We start from the raw sequence: 22,791 nt of genomic DNA on the forward strand, positions 1-22,791 counted from the left end.
AATGTAGACAGCTTGGCCATTTTTTAACAGTGCTCAAGAGACGGAAGTTGAAAGTATTAGTAATCATTCCTGCTTCACCAATGCCGACGCGACCAAGACGCGGGCGCGTATCGTCCAGTAACTCGATCGATCGGTGCAGTGGTGAAGCGGGAACGAACTCCGGTCATGTTCAATGCATCGTGCACATATTCAATTTCTCGGGACGCGTGAGCTTCGGCCACTGCTAGCGCATACAACAGAAGTGGTTTTCATTCTTGGGCAGCGCACACACAAACGAAACACGAGAAAGAAGACAGGACAAGCGCTCGTCGAACAACTTAGTTTTTATATGAATAAAACGATTATGTACCGAGTAATTATTAAATTCATGTGGGTTACATATAAAAACCGTCATACACTCAGGAGTGATCAATGAACGAGGTCGCTTCGTTTGCCAGTTGTTTACTTCGCTCGGCGCACCGCAGTAATCCATGTCTGTCATCTGCATTTTTCGTACCATTTTCTTGTGAATCGGCAGAATTTCACTGGTGGAATGAACCCTTTCGTATTTACATTGCTGTCGTGACAGTTAACAACACAATAATAATTTCCGGTCATCCGAAGAGGCGCCGTTGCGAACACGAGACGTTTCGCGCGCAGCGCCAACTGAACGCGCGCGCGACCGTGAAGGGAAGCGGCGGCGGAAGCCTACACCCGTTGGAGATGAAATCGTTCCGCCAGGGGAGAAACGAGCGCTGGCGTCTACGATGAAACTTGGCGTGCGGTCGTCTATGGTCCGATGTAAGGCTTTAGAAAAGTCAATCCACCTTTGTCCTTCAATATTTATACGAACATTAACCCACAAAGTTATGCAATTGAAGACCTAAAGCACAACTTTGGAAATGTCAATGCACCTTTCACATCAAAAGTTTATGACAACCTTATACCCATAAATTTCGGAATTGACATCCATGTGCTCCGTAGATTCCGCGGCCTCCGCAAGATGCCGCGGCGAGCCTGTTCGTCATCAAAACGCCCTTGAAACTTTGTGCTCGGATGGGGCTGCTTGCGTTATGTGACTCCCGGTGCATGGGCGTTGCAGCGAAATCCAGCCCGAGTTCGCAATGTTCGTGGTGAAATGTCTTTTCGAGCGTGAAAAAGACATTCTAGACAAAATTCAGAATGATTTCCGGCACCGGGGATTGCTTTGGTGGGCGGTGCGTAGACAGCACGAAAAAATTTCGGGGGGGGGGGGCTGAAGCCCCATAAGACCCCCCCCCCCCTGGCTACGCCCCTGATGTTCAGCAAACATCGAGCTGTATGCCCAACAGACAAATAGCTCGTTGCTTAAACAACACCTACCGTTAATAATAATATTGAACAGAGTCCCGCCACATTTCCTTTCTTCTTGCTTTCGTTGTTTGGAAAGGTCACAAGCTGTTAATGACATTTGATTCCGCCTCCCGGTTAGCCTCCTAAAAAACACCTATTCATATCAAAAGAATCGACAATTATTTATTTCTCATGCAATGTATGGGAATTTTAAAAAATCGCAGTTTTGCCCGAAAGGCGAAGCATCGATTGCGGTAGGAAATCAGTGGACAGCTGTAAAAAGTAAGGATAGTGGTTTTATCGGCCGTATAAACTTGTAAAAATACGCATAATAACTAAATTGACAAAGATAGTGTCAAGCGCGCTAAAGCAAACATGAACACATCTCACTCGATGACCGCGGAAACTTGCTGTCCAAACGCTGCAGTGAGGCGCAAAAACAGCGCAGAGCGGACTCTGTACCCCTCGCCGCAGATGTCTTTCAATATACAGCGGCCCTGCGGGATGCGCGCGGCCGCCCGGGCCCCCCGGAAAACTTCCCCTTCTCCCTACCCTTCTCACGAAGCCTTGCGCGCGACGGAAGACGGCGCGTTTCCTGCCGCTTTTCTTCGCTGAGCGCGCGAGATTGAGCCGCCGATCGTCGGCTCAACCCCGCACACTTTCACTGCACATTCACTATATGGCGACCGGCGACGATAATATAGTCCCTGGACTTCATACGGAACCTCACGGCGACGCCGATGTCGATGGCAGAAGTGCGCCTGGAGTGTCCACATAATTGCTGTCGCAATAAAACGTATACTGCGCAATCCGCTGTTAAATGGAACACACCAACGTGCGACTCTCACATTGTTGGCGCACTAGATACAAATGCTGGCTGAAGCTTCGTCAATCCATTGGTGCAGTGGTGAGTGCGAGCACCATCAAGCCCAAGCCATCTGCTCCAAAGTTAGCAATTCTGCTACTGCCAGAGGGCTGAACTCGTGTGTTCCCTTGGACAGGAAACAGCCCTGCACATCTCTAAAAAAATGTTAATAAGCTCACTGGAGCATCGACCGACACAGCGACGGGGGCCGTGCTACGGTGCGCAGCTACTAAAGCAGTCAAAGCAGGCGCATGCGCAATGACAGTGCTCTTATCTGAGCACCGTCTGCTACGCTATCCCGTTATGCTCGACATAGCCCCTGCAGCTTATCCGCTTCTGGCGGAGTGAAAAATCTGCCCGCTGGGTCCTGCGCTCGCAGTCGTCATGTGTAAGCATTTGCAGGCATCAGAATAAGTGATAATGAGGAGAGACTATGCCGACCTGAACGAAATAGTGCATAGCAGACGATGCTCGCACAGGACGCTCTCTGTCCACAAGACGTTTTACCCCCTTCAGTCACGAATTATGATCGACTGTGTATACATGTGTGAAACATAAATAATTTTATGCAGGGGTGCTTGAGACTCCGAAGAAAGCAAATCAAGGCAGCAGAATGGTCTTTGTTCATTTTGTGATGTGCGATCATAATTAAAAAGTAACTAAATATTTGAATACTGTAAAGTCAGTCATGCTACGTTTCTTCACGAAAAGTAATTAATCACCCTCTCGAATTGCATGCACAAGTTACTCATTTGGCGCAAGCCCCCCCCCCCCTCACCCCCGTTTCAAGAAATAAAAAAAAAATATTTCGAGGTTGCTATTGACCGGCCTTACGTCAAACGTCACATAAAACACAAAAGGGCCTTTACCAAAGCGGAACTCTGTAACGATACTTATCACTCGGAAGTAAAATGGAAGTAATTTATGTTAGCATAACGTTCAGTTTATCCTAGGCCTAATGTTTGTGATCTATACTTTACTACAACTGCACAGAAATGGCAAAAATACTTCGCGTCCACAAAACTGCACGCCGTGACTGAAGGGGCTACTCTTGCTGCCTTCGCAGGGGAACTCGTGGCGTGGCACTGAGCGACGTGCCGGTCAATGATTCCATTAGATTATTAAAAAGCTATAAAATGCGGGCAAAAATAACTGAATGGTGCCATTTTTGTTTATTTATTTTATTTATTTAAGGATATCTTACAGGCTCCTAGAGATATTGTGTAAGGGGGGAGAGTATACTCAAAGGTTATACAACAATTAGAATACATATGTGAATACATATACAAGAAAAACAGTGTAAAAAATGCGCTAATATGTGGTAATGTAGTGTTAAAAATTATGCAGAAGAGAAACAGAATGCTTTAGAACGCGGGAGGTCAGTGAACAAGAAATTTTTCACAAAGTAAAATATAAGCAATATAATTGCAGAGCAAGCGGGACAATATTTGGCTATAATAAAACAGTATTTAAGGGGTTGTAGTACAATAATAACAGGAAACAAGAAAAAATAACACGTTGGGTTATGTAGAGTTGGAAAAATGCGTTGCTAGAAGATGCTGGAATTTTTCCTGGTCACTCTTATAAGCGGTGGCGTTAGGAAGATTGTTCCAAAGGCGAATGGCTCTTGGAAGAGTGGAGTAGTTCAATGAAATAGTCTTTCCGTATACATACGCATGAAATTGAACTGATTGTACAGCCGGTGTGACCTGTAATGAGGAGGTTCAAGAGGCAGGACTGATGGTGCTGTATTATGGACATATTTGTGAGATAATGATAGCAAGGTTAATCACGACGATCACGCAAGGGCTGTAGTGAGAGGTCGAGTTTAATTTGTGTTATGCTTTTGTTATAGTCATAACAACGTGAAATAAAACACACTAAGAAGTTTTCATTTTTAGAGAAAGGCATTGAGGACTCCAGAGTTCGTTAAGCCTTCAAAATTGTAGTCCAACATCAGCAAGATGTCTGAAATGTTCACAGTGGTGTCAGCAGCCTAATATAATTTAGTCGCCTGAACACTCTACGAATCTATATCGCAAAGCAATATATTTCTTTTTCGTCTTATTAGGCATATACAACGCATGGTACGATCGCACGTGGGGTCCATGGCAAGCCTATAGTCCTACCAGCCATACGTATCCATAATTTCCCCAACTTGTTCCGTTGCGTTTTGATCCGTTCGAACCGGTTCCAACAGTTCGAACCGCCATCTTTTAGAGCCGCTACACGTTACATAGGACGCCATGTTGTACTGAGTTCCGATTTACAACACAGATGGAGCGGCGACGCTGTCGGCTTAGCTGGGAATTCAACAGCACCCAATTCACATTGCCACTAACTTCAGAAGCACTGCATTTCAAACGTGTTCCGTTAATTAAATCAGGATAGAACGATGCGATAGAGATGAAAAAAAAAAAGATATGCGTCGTTCCGAGCGCCATCAACTCTTGGGAGCGTACGAAAACGCTTAGGACCTGAAAGTAACAAAAAGTACACTCTGTTCATCTGGTATGCAGTCGTCAGTAGACAGCAATAAGAGATGCAAGGAACTCTGCTGTCCTGCAATATTCGTAGTATCTGTTGCCCCGAATCGCAGCTAGTACACGTTTGAGATGGTTAAACATAAAAGGGGAGGCTACATATTTGTTCCAGAATCAGTAAAATATGTGCGAATTCAAATGTCACTTTTTGATACGGGTCACTAGAGACCGCATTTCCAGACAATAAAGACGTGGGTTTTAGGGGCTTAAAACACGCACTTAAGCTTCATGTTAGGCACGATAGGGGCGGAAATAGGCGCTATAAACTGTTCTTTAACCACAACTTGTTCTGTGTATTGTATATGGGCCGCCAGTTTTCAAGTTAAGAAACTATCGCTGTGTTCGCTTGAGAAATCTTAAAGGGGGCCGTCATGTTATGTAAGCAATCGCTTTACAGTCCATTCCTTGCTGCAGGCCTCCTATTTAGAAATCCGCATGACAGTAGCTAACGAACTCAATACATTTGTTTTGACAGTATTTGACCAGGTAGCGTCTATTTAATAGCCTATCTTTCTTGCTCACAATGGCGCATCAATTGAAGCAAGCATGAAAGAACCCAAAATACGTCACAAACGCTTCTGAACGGTTAAATAGCGAAACAAAAATTTGTGCCCAATGCATGAAGTCAACACATATAGTCCAGCAAGGGAAAAAGCGCTAAATAGTGTAAGTTTACGAATCCTTGTAAAATTTATACAAATTGCCACACGCAATTAGAATATCTAGGTTGTGATTTTTTTTTCAGAATATAAGTTTGTAGGCTGAAAAGGAGAGCTAAATATTGACAGCAGGGAATAAAGCATTTTTGCATTGTTCTTAGGTTTCACGGCTTCTCGCATTCTGGGACTCATGAGCTATAGGATACCTCAAAACTCACTTGAACGAAAAAACAAAGCAATCGATGATTATTGTCTCAGTCAGGCTGAACCAAAGGACAAACATCTTCTACAGCTATTACGACCAGTATACTGGTTCATTAAACTTGTATTATGGTGTGAACTGTTGACGAGGAGCCTTTAAGCGCTCTTTGTATATCGCTATGACTTTATTCTTCGTTTTAATCACACGTTGAATGACAGTAGTGTGTATCTGCTTCCATAGACTAATTTAATTTTAAAAAGAGCTGGAAAAGGCGGAGTAATAGGCCGTATTTCTTAACTATTACAGTTCAGACCCGCCGCCCTCCGCTTGTGTGCCATTGCAATCGGGAACCGTTGTCTTACGAAAAATAAACCCATAAAAGCAGTCCACAGTACTTTCTGCAGTCTTTGCCTTTTTCCGCATAGCGCGTTGAGGTTGAGAGATAGCGCACGTCCTGTCTACTTCTAGTCTTCGTCTGTGTCATTTGCGCTATAAACGAAATATATATTATCGTACCAACTCGCCCAGCTGTGCTTCCTTTCAGTCAATATTCAATATTCAGTCAACTTCTCAAAGCTACAGTCTACGTTACATAGGGTTGCCAACTGTCCCAATTGAAGCGGGCGAGTTCTGGATTTTGCATATATATATATATATATATATATATATATATATATATATATATATATATATATATATATATATATATATATATATATATATATCTATCGTTTAGCGAGTTCAGCCAGTCAAGACGGCCAAATGTCCCTACTGCTTTTTCATCTCCTGCTAGGTAACAATGAACAGACTAGATTTAATTTTATATAACGTCGGACATCCAACTTGCACATTCTTTTTTGTGAGAGCGCCGCTCTTAAGGCATATTCACACCGAAAGCGGAGCGTCTAAGTTGCCAAGCGGATTTTCAACGCGGCGAGGCGGTGAGCGCGCGGCCCGCGTCGCAGGGAAGGCGGAGTATCTAGCGTTTTCGTGGCACACGTGTCGCCATCTCTTGGCACCGGTTGTCCGTCCTCAACGCGCGCGCGAGCGTCGTCACCGCGACACCGTCTGGCCAGCCGCTTACGCTCCTGCGGCGAGCGTCAGTGTTCCCGGCGTAACCGAGCGATCGAGCGCAGCGGATGAAAGAGCGAACGCGGAGTGCAGCGGGGGATGAAAAAAGCGGCGAGAGTGAAAAGAGCGCGATGAGGAACTCGGAGGAGGAGGATGCAGCGGAATGATGAGGCGGGAAATGGAGGAAGAGGGTATCGCGAAAGTGCGATAAGGGTAGCGCCACGCATGACGCGCAATGCGGAGACGATGGCTTCAAGATGGCGCTAGAGTATAGTACGGATCACGGAGGAAGGAAACTCAGGAGAGGCCCTGACGTCACTCTTTGTGAAGCTAAAGTGAAGCCGAAAATTGGCGTTGCTCATGGCGGTGCTCCGCCTATCGATCCAGCTCTCCTCTCTTGTTTACATTTCTCGCGAAACCACGCCGCGCTGCGCGCAACCGTAGTGCTCGGACCCGCGCGCTCCGCAGCAATACTAAACAATCGTTAGCACGTTAGCATGATTCCGCCGAAGAGGGCAAAATTTCCCGCGCATATTCCTTCGTCCGTTGGCATTGCCGTGGCTGCTGTGTGCCCACTCGTTACCCACGCGCTGCCTCTTGCGATCTCTCCCCCCCCCCCCTCGGTTAGCGAGGTAGTCGCAGCACACTTCGCTCCGTTTGCGATGTGCCGCACCAGACATTGTCCGCGCGAGCGAATATATCGCGAAATGAAAACACGTATGGATTTGCGCTCAAATCCCGCATTATGGAGTATCGCATTCATCGATGAATTTTTGAGCATAGTAACTAGTTGGGCTTGTTGGATGAAAGTAGTGGTTGGCTACAGCGCGAAAACCGACGGAAACAAAAGAAGCGCACAGAGTACCGAGACACAGCGCTCACTTTCAACCAAAATGTTCATTTTGCCTGTGCGCTGCTTATTGTACTTTATACAATAAGTATTGGTACTTTGTTTGCCTCCTTTGTCTCCGTCGGTTTCGCGCAGTAGGCTTCCAAGGTGAATTTTTTTCTTCTCTTGAATTGAAATAAACATAAGGCGGATTTAGCATGTGTCGTACGTGGCTCTAGTTCTGTTTTAGGTCCTAACCATTCACAGTACCTCTACCGGTATTGGTAGAGCCGTGTTAGTTAGGGAACTACGCTGCATCTTTATTGTTGTAGGTGGCGACCATTGGTTTAAAAATGAAGTATTGCTCAGATTTGTTGCGAGTACCGACTGGCGGCTCGTGACCCTCAGCAACGTTGGCGTCCTAACCGGCCCTCCCATTCCCCAGTCCCGACATGGTCCGCTCTAGAGTTGGAAATCTTAATACGTTTCAGAAATTGATGCACCATTCTCTCTCAAACACCACCTGTGGTGCAACGTGAATTGATGTGTCCACTGCCAAAGAAGTAATATTTTGCTGATCTTCTTTCTGGCATTGTTAACCAGTGTCACGCAGATGGTGAGAGGTCTTCAACTAACATTCCCTACGCAAGCGCTGATTATCTAGATCACATTGCAATTGCGCACGTTGCCATTAGCAACAACACCGGTTAACGCTACGAAGTCTAGTTTAAAGAAGTAACCGTTTGCGATTTGAAACAAGAAGAGTGCCACCAGAAGCATTTTAGGTGCTAAGTACAAACACATGCACATATGATGTGTTTTTTCTACATCATACAGATGCTCTTATAGATAGCCTATTAGATTAGCGAACGTGGCTTGTATTGCAGATAAGTTCTGCGAGGCCGACATAATTTTCTGCCGCTAATAACGTGAGTATCAGAAGACTACCTGACTAAACAAATTCGCAGTTCCGCACGAAAGGCGAAGCACCGATTGCGATATCAAATTAGCAGATAGCTGTACGAAGCAAGTGTAGTAGTTTTCTCGGCCGTATAAGCTTGTGAATATTCGCTTTCTAACTAAATTAACAATGAGGGAATGTGTAAGCGGGACGCAACGAGGACGTAGAAAGTAACAGACACCCAGAGACAGCTCTGTCTTTGTGTGTCTACTTCTCTCTACGTCCATGTTCAGACGCGCTTACATATTCTATAATGGATTCAAACCAACTAGCCGTCAACGTGTTTTAACTAAGTTAACCAGTACGGTGTGACGCACGCACAGGTAAACATGAACACATCTAGCTCAATGACAGCCAAAATTGTCTGTGAGAACGCTAGAGTCTGTGAAAACGTTGGCTCGTAGCCGCGAGCCAATTGACCTCCGTGCATATGTCACTTCAACGCGAACGAAACATCGAATGCACAGCGCATACGAAGCTACCGGCGCTACGCGCACTCTGCAAACATCGCAGATCGCTTTGCAGATGAGGCCCGCGCGGGCGCGCACATTGGCCACGAGGGAGGCCGCTTTCAAGACACACGAGCGCCGGCAACGTCTCCATATACGGCGTCTACCACGGCGCACGCGCATCGCGTGGCCAGAACCGTAGTAGACGCCGCGGTTGTCTCCCCTCTGTACGGAGTGGCGCACGAGGAGCACGTCGAGGCACCCTAGCAGCCGCGGAAGAAGAAGCGCCCCTCCTCCCTCGCATGGCCCCCCTGCCTCGCGCGCCACAGGAGAGTGCGCGCATCTGGGCGGCGTTCCTCGTCCGCGCACGCGAGATTGAACCGCGTTCGCCGGCTCAGCCCCACCCGCTTTCACTCATACGGAACCTCGCGGTGACGGCGACGGCATAAATGCGCGTGGAGTGTCCATATAATTGCTAACGCAATAAAAGTGTTCATTGCAAACGCGTTGAGGTCCCCGTGCTGCAAGGAATCCGGCGTCGGCGGCGGCGATGTTGCCCTCATGAGAAAAATGTCGATCCACGCAGGACCTCCGCGTGGCGCACAGTTGTTACTGAACTAATTGAATTTCTCAAAGTAAAATGCGTTAGAAAATTCGTAAAGTGCTTCTTACACACAACCTCCAGACGTGATAGCGTCGTATCGTAATTTGAATATACGAGAAAGCATAATTCTGTTACGCGAAACTCAAACACAAACCCCTTTTCCAGATGCCGTTTTATGTTTGTCCTAGCAGGAGGAGCACGCCCCAGAAAGCTCGCCTTCGTGAATAGTGTTCGCCACCTGCGTTTCCCGGTAAACATCGTGGTTACATAAGCTGTAGTTGCCGGAGTGATCTTTGAACGCTATCGCGTTCCATACTCAAAGTCGTAGCTTCCTAAGCGTACTCCAAATTTGATAAACTGTTTCGCTAGAACCTTGTAGGCATTTGTTTAGAGAGGAAATTTGGCGGCAGTAACATTTTAATGTCCCGTCTGCTTTCAATAAATCTTGATGATCGCGCCTCATTCGAGATATTCACCATCGAATTTCAACGCTCAATTCAAGCAACATAGAAATCGAGCACACACAGCAGCTGCGTAAGACGCAAATGCCGTGTGACGATGTGTGTAACAAAGTTTGAATGATGACATGTCATTGCATATACTGATACAACACGCCGCGGCAGATGGTTGCCGGGAAAAACGTGCCGTAGGATGAATGAATGAATGAATGAACTTTATTCCCCTTTTAAGAAAGGGGAGGGGCCGGGGGGGAGAGAGGGAGGTCTAAGTACTACAGTCCCAGCAGGCGTCCATCACCACATTATGTGGCTAGAGGTCCGTCTACCAGTCGTGGTAGGCCTCCGCTACCTCCTCAGCCCACCTCAGGACTCGGTCCTGTAGGGTGGGATCGGAGCTGCGCAGGGCGGTCTCCCACAGCTGCTCGCTACTAATTAATGGTTTGAGCTTGCGGGGGGGGGGGGGGGGGTTTGATGGGGCATTACCACATGATATGGGAGAGATCTGCTATGGGGACAGGGCAAAAGCGACACTTGGGTGTCGGGTATGTGGCGGGAAAGAATAAGTGCAAAATGCGCGGGGTAAGAAAAGTGCGAGTTTGTAGTTGTCGCCACAGTATTTCCCTCTGGCGCGTTCTAGACACAGAGAGAGGTGGATACAATAGGCGTTGGTTTCTGTAATGCGTGCAAATTTCATGGAATGTGACGAGTGTGTCTTTATTGGTGTGTTGTTGGGAGTCATTGGGTTTTAGAGTTAGGCCCATATTTGCGGCCACTCGGTCCGTGAATCCTCGAGCAGCGGCATGAGCCATTTCGTTGCCATGGAGTCCTTGATGTGCTGGAGCCCATACGAGAGCGATGTCTTTTTCTGGTGGGTGAGCTACAAGCAGAGAGTGCGCGAGGTTGTTAATGTAGCCGTTACTGAAGTTCCGGATAGCAGTCTTAGAGTCACTAATAATGACGTCGCAATTGGGTAGCCCCGATGCAAGTGCAATGGCGGCCTCTTCCGCGTCACCCGCCGAGGTGGTCTTGACTGATGCTGAACAAACAGTGTTGCCCTGGTTGTTTACGACCGCTATAGCATAACGATGTTGAGGGGTGTAGGCTGCAGCGTCCACATAGTACACTCCTTCAGCCTGTCCATAGCTGCATTGTAGCGCCTTGGCTCGACGTTTGCGGCGTTTGACGTGAAATTCGGGGTGCATGTTTCTGGGTAGGGGCTGGATGTGGTATTGGCCGTGTATGTTCGGAGGAAGTTGATGTCGCCTACTCTCGTTGAATGGTGGAGCATGATGAAGTTGTCTCAGGATCTCACGCCCAGCTTCAGTGGTGGTGAGTCTATGGTATTGTGATGATAGATGGGCTTCGGTTAATTCTTGAAGGGTATTTAGTGTGGCGGTGGCCATCACCCTTTGTGTGGATGCTCTAATTGGAACACCAAGAACGACTTTGTGTATCTTGCGAATCAAGCAATTCACAGTCTCCTCTTCCTGCCTAGAGAGTGAGAGATGCGGTAGTGCGAAGGTGATTTTGCTTAAGACAAAAGCCTTGATTAGTTGAATTAGCTCCTTCTCTCGAAGCCCTCCGTGTTTGTTGGAGATCCTCCCTATCAGGCGGAGCGTATTATCTACTGTTGTTTGTAGTGTTTGCAAGGTATGCTGATTTGCTCGGTTGCATTGGAGGTGTAATCCTAGGACCCTTATCCTGTCTACTTGGGGTATAGGGTGCCCTTCAATCGTGCCGTAGGAGTTTCTGCCGCGACTGGCCGCGAAGTTTAGTTTCAAGCTTCGTCACGGGGCGTTTTCGTCTGGTATGATAGGGGGGCTGCCTTTTCTGCTCTCAAGGCGCTCTCTGTTTCGATATTGCCTGGATTGAGCGTTAAAATCCTATGATAAATCTCTTGCGTTAGGTGCAATTCTGATGAGTTAAAGAAAAATGAGGGTGTATTAAAATGTGGCTCCCTACAAATTTGCCTTTTAAACAACCGCCCCCACGGTTCAGATTAAAAAAAAAGTAATTTAACCCTTTCAGTGTCTGGTTTTTTTCGAAGGTGAGGCACCGCGAGCATCGGATTTTTTTCTCAGATATTATGAAGCGAACACGGCAGATAATTTTTGGTTGTGCAGAAATGCTGAAAAAAATAACACGAATAACTGCAAATTCTTTGTTTGTGCGGTCCTCTCATTCCTGCCCGACAAAAGGAATGTCAAAGGGAACATGGCGTGACAGAAATGCGGAAACATAGCGGTATACGTGAGTGACGCTGAAAGGGTTAAAATATTGCGTTTTTTAGTATTCTGTCACGTTATTAGCGGCAAAGTATGTCTGCCTCATTGAAGAACTTAACTGCAAGAACGCCATGTTCGGTACGCTGAGTGTTTCTGTAAAAAAATATGTGTGTGTTGTAAAAACAAAGGATTAAAATAGTAATTTATAGGCGCAATAAAGTCAGTCATGAAACACATCCTAATCTCTAATTCGTGCTTGTGCGGGAAAAGGGAAGAGTGCCGGGGTACTGGAATAAATAGTCATTTGCGTGTAATCTGGTCATTAATGCTCACTTTTCTTAAATATTTTCTCGTCTCGAAGAACACACACCGCACATAGCCGCCTTCTCAAACCACAAGTCGTGAGAATAGAAAGTCTTTAAGAGCAAATGAGGTTTTGTACTGCGATATTGACATGTCTATATAACCGTGCCTCTTCCTCTTTATCCTATGTTGTGGCTATGTTTTGAAATGACTCGCTCTTTTATGCTCCTGTGAGTAAACGACTAACTTCAAAGCGAATGAAAAACTAATCTAGTTGCATTGAAACAACTAAACAGTTAGCTATAGTGATAGCCTGTAACCACAACTCTCAAGAGTCCTTTCTCTGATGTAAAATTCTGTATAAAGAGGTAGACAGTTTTAGTTTAGCGTACGTAACTATAGCGTACGCTATACGCTATCATATAGCGTACGCTAAGCAGCGCACGTTTTCTACAATTTTAGTTGGCCGGCGATATCTTCGGATCTCAGAGGCCATATGCTGTCGTTGCGGCTATTTCGCGCCTGTAGCGATAGGTGGCGCTGACATCTCGAACGTTTCTTTCGTTAGGCTTCGACTCGTTCGAAACGAGAAGCGATCTCTAAAACACCACGAGGTTATCCATAATACTGTGTCGTCGAAGCGGCCTGAGACTAAGCGAAAGCCGTTTACACAGTCATTTGCTACGAACGAAGTGCATTTTACAAAAGCAACGCCAAATTCAATTCGAAGCAGGCAGCCGGGACCGCCGCCATGTTTCCCGCAAACTCCGCAAAACCCGCAAAAACGCTAACGCTAACTCGTTTGCGTTGCGTACGCCCGCTATACCCGCTATTTCGTTTAGCGTTCAGCGCATGCGCAGTGACGACCCGCTATTTTTTAGCGTACGCAATGGTATAGCTACGCTATAGCCCGCCCTCGACCGCGAGAAACCTCTCCGTTAGCCGCTTGGCCGTCGACCCCAAGCGAAAGCTATCGAAGCAGCGTGCGTTGCGAGCATTCTGTCGCAGCACCGAACGTGTCTGTTATTCCGGTAATCACACACTAGCTGAACATTTCGATGGAACGGTGGAGGCATAAACTCAAGCTGGTGAAGTAACTTTAGCGTAGACGTACGTGAGCTGCCTGATACGGGTGCCTGCCTCCACGGTCCAGCCACCCGTTGGCGCAGAGCTTAACCGTCCAAAGAAAGAGCTAATATTGCTCTAACCAAGTGTAACATATTTTAAACATATATAAAAACAACGTGTTAACGATTACACCCCTGCGAAAATTTACACCAGCAGCAAAGAAGAATATATTTTGTTACTGCTACTGTGTGTGGTTGAGCTATATGCCACCAGGTGGCTGCACCGTGCGGACCATTCACATTTGCGCTTCTGTTCATGGCCAGGCCCTGTCCCCTTGCGCTTGCGTTTACCCTAATACCGGACTCGCGAAACGCTATTGCGTTAGTAATCTTCCGGTGTAAAGTGACAGCCGCAATCGCACAAACCCTGGCACCGATCAGATAGTGGCAGTCCGATGCGCTGCAGCCAGTCAGCTCGTGTACTGGCTTGCAGAGGGACACGATGTCGCAGCTTGACATATTGCCAGTCTGCAGTCCACAACGCAACAAAGTCGAATCAAAGTGCTCGCGAAAAGACAAACCGATACTGACGGCGGAGCTCTCGTCAAAGACGGAGCACATTGTAACACAAGCAGACGACACTTGCTGTGTGCCGGAAGTGCTTAAATGTACTGAAAAATTGTGCTTGTGCATTCTCTCTATGTTATTTTCTTTTTATAAAAACAAATTAACTAGCATTCCAACTATTACGAACATCATTTGTTTAGCATAAAGTTTGAAAAATTATCGGTCACGAGCCCTGGTCAGCCAATCGGATAGCTCGCCCCACTGACGTCATATGGGTGATTTCGGTCATATGGGTAGGGGCGGCTTAAAATTACGCCGAGCAGTGTGCTGAGATCGGCAGCGATGTGCATTTTTAAAACCTTATAATTACACGCTTTACGCAGAGCACTTAGATGTGTCAATTAATGATCAGAATGACCTACTCTAACGACTCAGTGGGTTTGTAGAAAATCGTCAAAATCGTTTCAGGGTCCCTTTAAGTCACTCAATGCTCGACTAGCTGCCCTTCAAGGTTTCCATGACAACGGAGTGACAAATAAAAGCGGGGCGTCCACAGCACCTGTCCCAGCGCGCCGTAGTTGTAGGCGTCGGCAGCGTCGTGGAAGTACACGGGCTCCTGGATGATGCCGGCGGGGACCAGCAGCCGGTTGCCGGAGAGATAGTACGCGTTCACCTGGCGGACACGTCATCGAACGATGTGAGGACACAATAGGAAAAAGGAGGTCAGCTCCTGCAGTGACACTTTTACTTATTTGTCGCGAAAGAGCGCCGAGAAATATTCTCACCTCGTATAGGATAAAAAGAAAGAGCTCAACAAACATCAAAGCTAACAGTGAAGAGAGAACGAACATGCACCCACAATTGTCGCAAAACATACGTAAAAAAATGTTACAGGGTTTTACGTGCCAGAACCATGATCGGATTATGAGGCACGCCGTAGTGGGGGACTCGGATATTTGGACCACCTAGGGTTCCTTAACGTGCACGTAAATCTAAGTACACGGTTGTTTTCGCATTGCGCCCGCCATTGGAATGCGCCCGCCATGCCGGGATTCGATCCCGCAACCTTGTGCTTAGCAGCCTAACACCATTGCCACGAAGCAACCGCGGCGGATAGAACATACGTATGTTACAATATGAAGCTGCACCAAGTTGCTAACCGGCCAGGTACAGTAGCTGAATAAACAAACAACAATCATAAAATGCTAATGACAAAATATTTTGTCAAAAAAGATACGTAGACCAATAAGAGGTTGAATTAGCTACAGGGGGATAATGGCAGCAACGCCGAGATGCCCTACTTAAATCTGCTATTTTTTCACGTAGGTGGGAAAACGCAACGCAAAGTCATATCGCAGCGACAACGTCTATGCATTCTTGCTGCTGTACCCACGGTCCCTTACGCTATTGTGTGAAATGTAATATGATGTCACAGTTTCCCCGAGATCTTTACTGCTTCTCGGTTGCGACGCCGAACCGAATCCGGGCCCTACAGTGGCGTAGCGATTAAAAGGGATAGCTGAAGACATTGAGGAAATTAATAACGGGAAGACTGAAACCAACGATAAGTTGAATGCCATGAACAAGCATCTTGAGAAAATTGGCGAGCTTGAAAAACAAGTCTGTGACTGCGCAAAAAGAATAGCATAGCTGGAAAGCGGGCTTAATTACGGCTATGACGGAGAAAGTAGACGCTCTAGAAAATAGAAGCCGGCCATCTAATCTTATCATATATGGTCTCAAATAGTAACACAATGAAACAGCTGAATCTTTACGCGATACCGCTGACGAAGGTATATTTGAAGCTGTATTAGAATTTGCTACCGCAGGAACCGAAAGAATTCATCGGATGGAGGCTCGAAAGCCGTGTAAGGAACACCAAGTGAGACCAGTAATATTAAAGCTACTGGACCACCGTGACAAAATTGGAATTTAATAACGATACTGAAAATTGAATGGCTCAAGCTATTCAATAACCGACGACTTTTCCCAATCTATTCGCAACGTCAGAAGGAAGCTTTACCAAAAAAAAAAAGGAAACTGCGACCACCCAGAGAAGGTTACATTATGTTACGTTTCGCCTACGACGCGCGGTATAGCCGGCGCGGATGCAACGGACGCCGGGGCTTCGTTCAAAGCGGCAGACATTTTGGCCCGTTCGGCGCCGCCGCTACGCCTCCCCGCCAAGCGCGTCCAGGCATGTTCCAATGCCACGTGTTTTCGTGTGCGCGCGTGTGTGTGTGTGCATGTTGGTGCCCACGCTTGTCAAAGCGCGGCAGCCGGGGAGAGGAGCTCCCCCAACTGTGAAGCGAGGTCTGAGCGGCGCCGGCCCGGCGGATGCGTCACCTACTCGTCTCAACGTCCCCGAGCGGCGCCGGCCCGGCGGATGCGTCACCTACTCGTCTCAACGTGGCCGAGCGGCGCCGGCCCGGCGGATGCGTCACCTACTCGTCCCAACGTGCCCGAGCGGTGAAGTCACGTGCGCGTCTATAGAGGCGTTCCTTCTTGCCCTCAACTGCGAGAGTATAAAAGCAGCTGCCCCCGGACGCCGAGAGAGGCTCCGATTTCTTCTGTTGAGTAACGTGCTCTCCCGTCTCTCCACTTCGGTCGACCTGACCGCCCGCTCTTATGCGATGCTAGAATAAACAAGTTGTTCTGTTACCAGTCGACTCATGCTTTGCCGGGACCTTCGAATGCTTCCAGTTGTGCCCCAGGCCGCCAGGCCAACGCTACCCTTGGGGCTTGCGACCCAGGTGCAACAACGCGCGTCAGCGCTGAGTTTCCAACAACTGTCTGCCAGCGGTGAGATCGCGACAACGGAGGCCAGCAGCGAAGATATGCAGTTGACTGTATGCTGAGCAGCACAACGACCATCCGGGAGCAGTGCAACGAGCCCTGTGTGATGACTGGTTGCCTGCAGCGGAACGACTGCGCTGAATTCTTGGCTGCGAGGTTTGGTGAGTGCGGGACTTTCTTCTTCTGAGTTTTGCCAGGCTTTTGTTAGCGTCAGAAACAGAGCTGGTAATTGTGGTTGTCGTTGCTGCCGGGTTAGTTTGCGGCAAGACAATAGTAGGCAGTAGAGAAAGCAGCATTCAGAGCAGCCATGGATTTGAAGTCGTTGCGCAAACCGAAATTGCTGGAGCTTGCAAGAGAGTTGGGTCTGGATGTCTCGCACAAACTCAAAAAACCAGAACTGCTAAGGGCTATTCTTGAGTTAGAAGCTGAGGATGACGAGCTGTCGGAATGCCTTGAGACCATTGAGGAGAGGGAGACGGCAAAAAGAAAGGAGCGCGAACTTAAAGAGCAAAAAGAGAAACAGGAGCGCGAACGAAAAGAACAAAAACAAAAAGAAAAAGAAGAGCGCGACTACGCTTTGGAAATGAAGCGTCTCGAGGTAGAGATGGAACGCGCTCGTAATGGAAGTCAGGCACACGGTGCAGGAGAACGAGTATTGTTCAAAATGACTGACCTGATGCGGCCGTTTAAGCTTGGAGAGGACATTGGTTTGTTCCTGGTTAACTTTGAGCGAACTTGCGAGAAGCAGGGGTTCTCTCGGGAAACGTGGCCACAGCGCTTGCTCACTTTGTTACCCGGCGAAGCGGCCGACGTAGTCGCTCGCTTGAATAGAGAGGAGGCAGAGGATTTCGACAAAGTGAAATCGAGTCTGCTAAAAAAGACAGGCTGTCAGCGGAGGCGTTCCGTCGGAAGTTTCGGGAAAATGAGAAAGGCAAAAGTGAGTCATATACAGAGTTTGCCTACAGGCTTATGTCAAACATGCAGGAGTGGCTCAAAGAAGAGAAAGCGTTTGGTGACCACGAGAAAGTTCTGCAGTGTTTCGGGCTAGAACAGTTTTATAGTCGGTTACCTGAGAACGTGCGGTACTGGGTCTTGGATAGGCCAGACGTTAGTACAGTGGCTAAAGCCGCTGAGCTAGCCGAGGAGTTTGTGACGCGTCGGGCTCGCGGAGCTAAGACGGTCAAAAGGGTGAATTTGGCTCGAAGTTTGAGAGGCCGAAGTTCACGCCCATAAGATTAAAGGGGGACACACGTAGTGCGGATGCGAGTGAAAGCAGTCCGACAGAACGTAAGGAGACGGCGGCTGCCGAAGCCGAACGCAGAAAGCGGTTCGAGACGAGGCAAGCGCGCGTGTGTTATACGTGCCAGAAGCCGGGTCACTTTTCGGCGCAGCGTCCGGAAACAAAAACAAAAGTCGTGTTTTTGTCATTATGCAGCACTGACGAGAACATGAAGCTTCTCGAGCCTTACATGCGAGACCTCCTCGTGAACGGGAAAGAGTGCCGAGTGCTTCGCGATTCCGCAGCTACGATGGATGTAGTTCACCCCTCCTACGTAGAACCCGATATGTTCACGGGCGAGTGCGCATGGATCAAGCAAGCCGTGGAAGCTCATAGCGTGTGTCTGCCCGTAGCAAAAGTGCTTATTGAAGGACCTTTCGGAGCGCTTGAGACGGAGGCCGCAGTGTCATCTATGCTGCCCCCCCAGTACCCGTACCTATTTTCGAACAGGTCCGATCACCTCCTGCGCGAGAAGGGGCTTTTGTTTGGTGAGGCTAGCGTTCAGGCCTTAACCAGATCGAAGGTTCGGGAGCTCGCTGCAAAGGCGGTAGTTGCGGCGCCGACGTTGTCGAACAATGAAAAAGGGTCAGAGGCGCAGCAAGCTGATATTCAGAGCACGCCCGAACTGAATAAAATTGAGCCTGTAGCGTTAAAGGCACCAGATACTGGAGAGGAAATTCCCGACACGGGAAAGTTAGAAGAGCTATCTGCAGATTTGCTCATCGCGCCTACGTCAGACGGACTTGAGAGGTTGCTAAAAGTCAGCCGGTCGGCTTTGATAGCCGAGCAAAAGAAGGATGGCAGCCTAGAAAACATACGCTGCATTGTCAAGGGAGGTATCGCCAAGAAAAATGCTCGCTTTGTGGAAAGAGGTGGGGTCCTGTACCGGAAGTATCTAGACCGCAGGGGAGTGGAGTTCGATCAGCTGATCGTTCCTCAGTGCTCCCGTCAGGATCTGTTGCGCTTGTCGCATGGGGGTTCGTGGTCCGGACACCTAGGAGTTAAGAAAACTAAGGACCGTCTCTTGCAAGAGTACTATTGGCCAGGGTGTTTTCGGGACGCAGACCACTTTGTGAAGACATGTGACACCTGTCAGCGGGTGGGCAAACCAGGGGACAAATCGAGGGCGCCGTTGAAGTTGGTACCTATCATTACGGAGCCTTTTAGACGGCTCGTTATTGATACAGTGGGACCTCTGCCGGTAACAGCCACGGGGTACAGACACATTTTGACTGTGATCTGCCCAGCGACAAAGTTCCCTGAAGCAGTGCCGCTTAAAGAACTCAGCTCAGTTGAGATAGTCAATGCACTACTGTCCATATTTGCACGAGTTGGTTTTCCTGCGGAAATCCAGTCAGATCAGGGCACGGTGTTTACGAGCGCTTTGACGACAGCCTTTCTCGAAAGGTGCGGGGTAAAGCTGTTACACAGCTCGGTGTACCACCCACAGTCGAATTCCGTTGAGAAGCTCCACTCCGTCATGAAGCGCGTGTTGAGAGCATTGTGTTTTGAACAACAAACGGACTGGGAGCTGTGTCTGCCTGGGGTGATGTTTGCATTAAGGACCGCGCCGCATGCGGCTACGGGGTTTTCGCCAGCTGAGCTGGTGTACGGTCGCTCGCTGCGATCTCCGCTTCGCATGCTTCGAGAATCGTGGGAAGGCAGGGGCGACGACCCAGTCGTGGTGGAGTACGTGCTTAAGCTCCTCGAACGCTTAAGAAGGGCACAGGAGTTGTCAGGTGAAGCAATGGCAAAGGCCCAGCAGAGGGCCAAGGTTTATTATGATCGGACAGCCAGGGCCCGTCGTTTTGAGGTGGGCGATGAGGTCATGATATTGCGCACATCGCTAAAAAACAAACTAGACGTGCAGTGGGAGGGCCCAGCACGAATTGTTCAAAAACTGTCGGACGTCAACTACGTGGTGAGTCTGCCAGGAAAGCGGAAAGCACAGCAAGTTTACCACTGTAATCTGCTCAAACCCTATAAACAACGGGAAGCAGTGGTGTGCATGATGGTAAACGTTCCTGAAGAGCTTCCGGTCGAGCTTCCGGGACTAGGCTCAGTGACGAACAGGAAAGACACCGATCAAGTCATTAGTGACTTAATCAGTAGAGCATCGCTGTCGCCTGAGCAGAAAACCGAACTACACCAGCTCTTACAAGAGTTTCAAGGTCTGTTCTCTGAGAGGCCTGGTAGGACTTCTGTCCTTACTCATGATATAGAACTTACCTCCCCAGAGCCAGTACGATCCAAGGCGTATCGGGTGTCACCCCGCCAGAGCGATATTATGGAGGCTGAGGTAAAGAAAATGCTACAGCTCGGTGTTATTGAGGCAGGTGAGAGTGATTATACCTTCCCTTTGATTTTAGTTGAGGTACCGGGCAAGGAACCTCGTCTTTGCGTCGACTACCGCAGGCTTAATTCCATCACTAAGGATCAAATTTATCCGATCCCTAACATCGAGGAGCGCCTTGAGAAAGTTAGTAGCGCTCAGTTTATTTCCACCCTAGATCTTGTCAGGGGTTATTGGCAGGTTCCACTTACAGAAGAGGCTAGTAGGTATGCGGCGTTCATTTCACCAATGGGAACGTTCCGTCCTAAAGTTTTGAGTTTTGGTTTGAAGAACGCGCCATACTGCTTTTCAAGCCTCATGGATAAAGTGTTGCGGGGACAGCAAGAATTCGCTTTACCGTATCTAGACGACGTAGCGATATTCTCCGCATCCTGGTCTGAGCATATGGCCCACTTGCGGGCAGTGCTAACCCGCCTGCGCGATGCGGGCTTGGCAGTCAAGGCTCCCAAGTGCCAGTTAGCACAGGCCGAGGTTGTCTACCTCGGTCACGTGATTGGACGGGGTCGTCGCCGCCCCTCTGAAATAAAGGTGGCCGCTGTGCGAGACTTCCCGCAACCGCGCACGAAGGCCGATATTCGGTCGTTCTTAGGTGTCGCCGGCTACTATCAGAGGTACATCCCCAGGTACTCTGATATCGCGGCTCCCCTGACGGATGCTCTAAGAAAGACAGAGCCGCAAACAGTCGTCTGGGACGAGACAAAGGAAAGAGCTTTTAGCGCCCTAAAGAGTGCCCTAACAAGCCAGCCTGTGCTACGATCGCCCGACTACACAAAAGGGTTTGTTGTTCAGTGCGATGCTAGTGAGCGAGGCATGGGCGTTCTACTGTGCCAACGGGAAAATGGAGAAGTAGAACACCCCGTCCTGTATGCTAGTCGTAAGCTGACCAGTCGTGAGCAGGCGTACAGCGCCACCGAGAAAGAGTGTGCGTGTCTCGTGTGGGCCGTTCAGAAATTGTCATGCTACCTAGCCGGCTCGAGGTTTATCATTGAGACGGATCACTGCCCTCTCCAATGGCTGCAGACCATCTCTCCCAAAAATGGCCGCCTCCTGCGCTGGAGCCTCGCTTTGCAACAATATTCCTTTGAGGTGCGTTACAAAAAGGGGAGTCTCAACGGTAACGCCGATGGCTTAAGTCGAAGCCCCTAACGTAGGAATCAGCCTCAAAATTGTTTGTTACTGATGTTTTTCTTCCTGAGGCACGATTTTTAACATATTGCTTTTGTGTAGTGTTTCAAAGTGATGATGTGCTTTCTAGTGCAATTTTCCAATTTGTGGACGCGTTCTGAGTGCTGCTAGACTACTGTAAGGAACTAGGCAGTGGTATAAAAGGGGAAAGAGCCTGGCAGGGCTTAGTGAAGGTTGTGCCGTGCTTGCTGAATGACCGGTTGAGTTTCGGCGTAGTTCTAACGCTTGCCGGGAACGAGAACAAAAATGTCAACTCTCCCGAAGTCACTTTGCAGTGTCCTGTGTGAACCTGAACGAGAGAACGAGGCCTTCTCTGTGCGCTGCGCTCAAGAAACGTCGAGGGACGCCCGACTTCGGTTATGAGCATCATCGAGCGACATCCCTCCGGACAGCGGATGCAGTCCCCTGACCATCGGGATCTCCTTCCCCCGGCGGGGCGGTCTGTTACGTTTCGCCTACGACGCGCGGTTTAGCCGGCGCGGCTGCAACGGACGCCGGGGCTTCGTTCAAAGCGGCAGACATTTTGGCCCGTTCGGCGCCGCCGCTACGCCTCCCCGCCAAGCGCGTCCAGGCATGTTCCAATGCCACGTGTTTTTGTGTGCGCGTGTGTGTGTGTGTGCATGTTGGTGCCCACGCTTGTCAAAGCGCGGCAGCCGGGGAGAGGAGCTCCCCCAACTGTGAAGCGAGGGGGTCTGAGCGGCGCCGGCCCGGCGGATGCGTCACCTACTCGTCTCAACGTGCCCGAGCGGCGCCGGCCCGGTGGATGGGTCACCTACTCGTCTCAACGTGTCCGAGCGGCGCCGGCCCGGCGGATGCGTCACCTACTCGTCTCAACGTTCCCGAGCGGCGCCGGCCCGGCGGATGCGTCACCTACTCGTCCCAACGTACCCGAGCGGCGAAGTCACGTGCGCGTCTATAGAGGCGTTCCTTCTTGCCCTCAACTGCGAGAGTATAAAAGCAGCTGCCCCCGGACGCCGAGAGAGGCTCCGATTTCTTCTGTTGAGTAACGTGCTCTCCCGTCTCTCCACTTCGGTCGACCTGACCGCCCGCTCTTATGCGATGCT

The 22,791-nt window shown here is 48.9% G+C and overlaps 1 protein-coding gene across 1 annotated transcript in view; it reads right to left on the reverse strand.

Annotated features, from left to right (window-relative positions):
• Positions 1-22,791, reverse strand: part of LOC142582018 (neprilysin-1-like) — a 77,922-nt gene that overhangs the window by 25,301 nt on the left and 29,830 nt on the right. Inside the window, exon 4 of the mRNA XM_075691442.1 lies at positions 14,674-14,787. Within this exon, the coding sequence (XP_075547557.1) occupies positions 14,674-14,787 (114 nt within the window). The remainder of the gene's footprint in view (positions 1-14,673; positions 14,788-22,791) is intronic.

Source organism: Dermacentor variabilis, chromosome 5 (assembly GCF_050947875.1).
Source record: "Dermacentor variabilis isolate Ectoservices chromosome 5, ASM5094787v1, whole genome shotgun sequence".
Lineage (NCBI taxonomy): Eukaryota > Metazoa > Arthropoda > Arachnida > Ixodida > Ixodidae > Dermacentor > Dermacentor variabilis.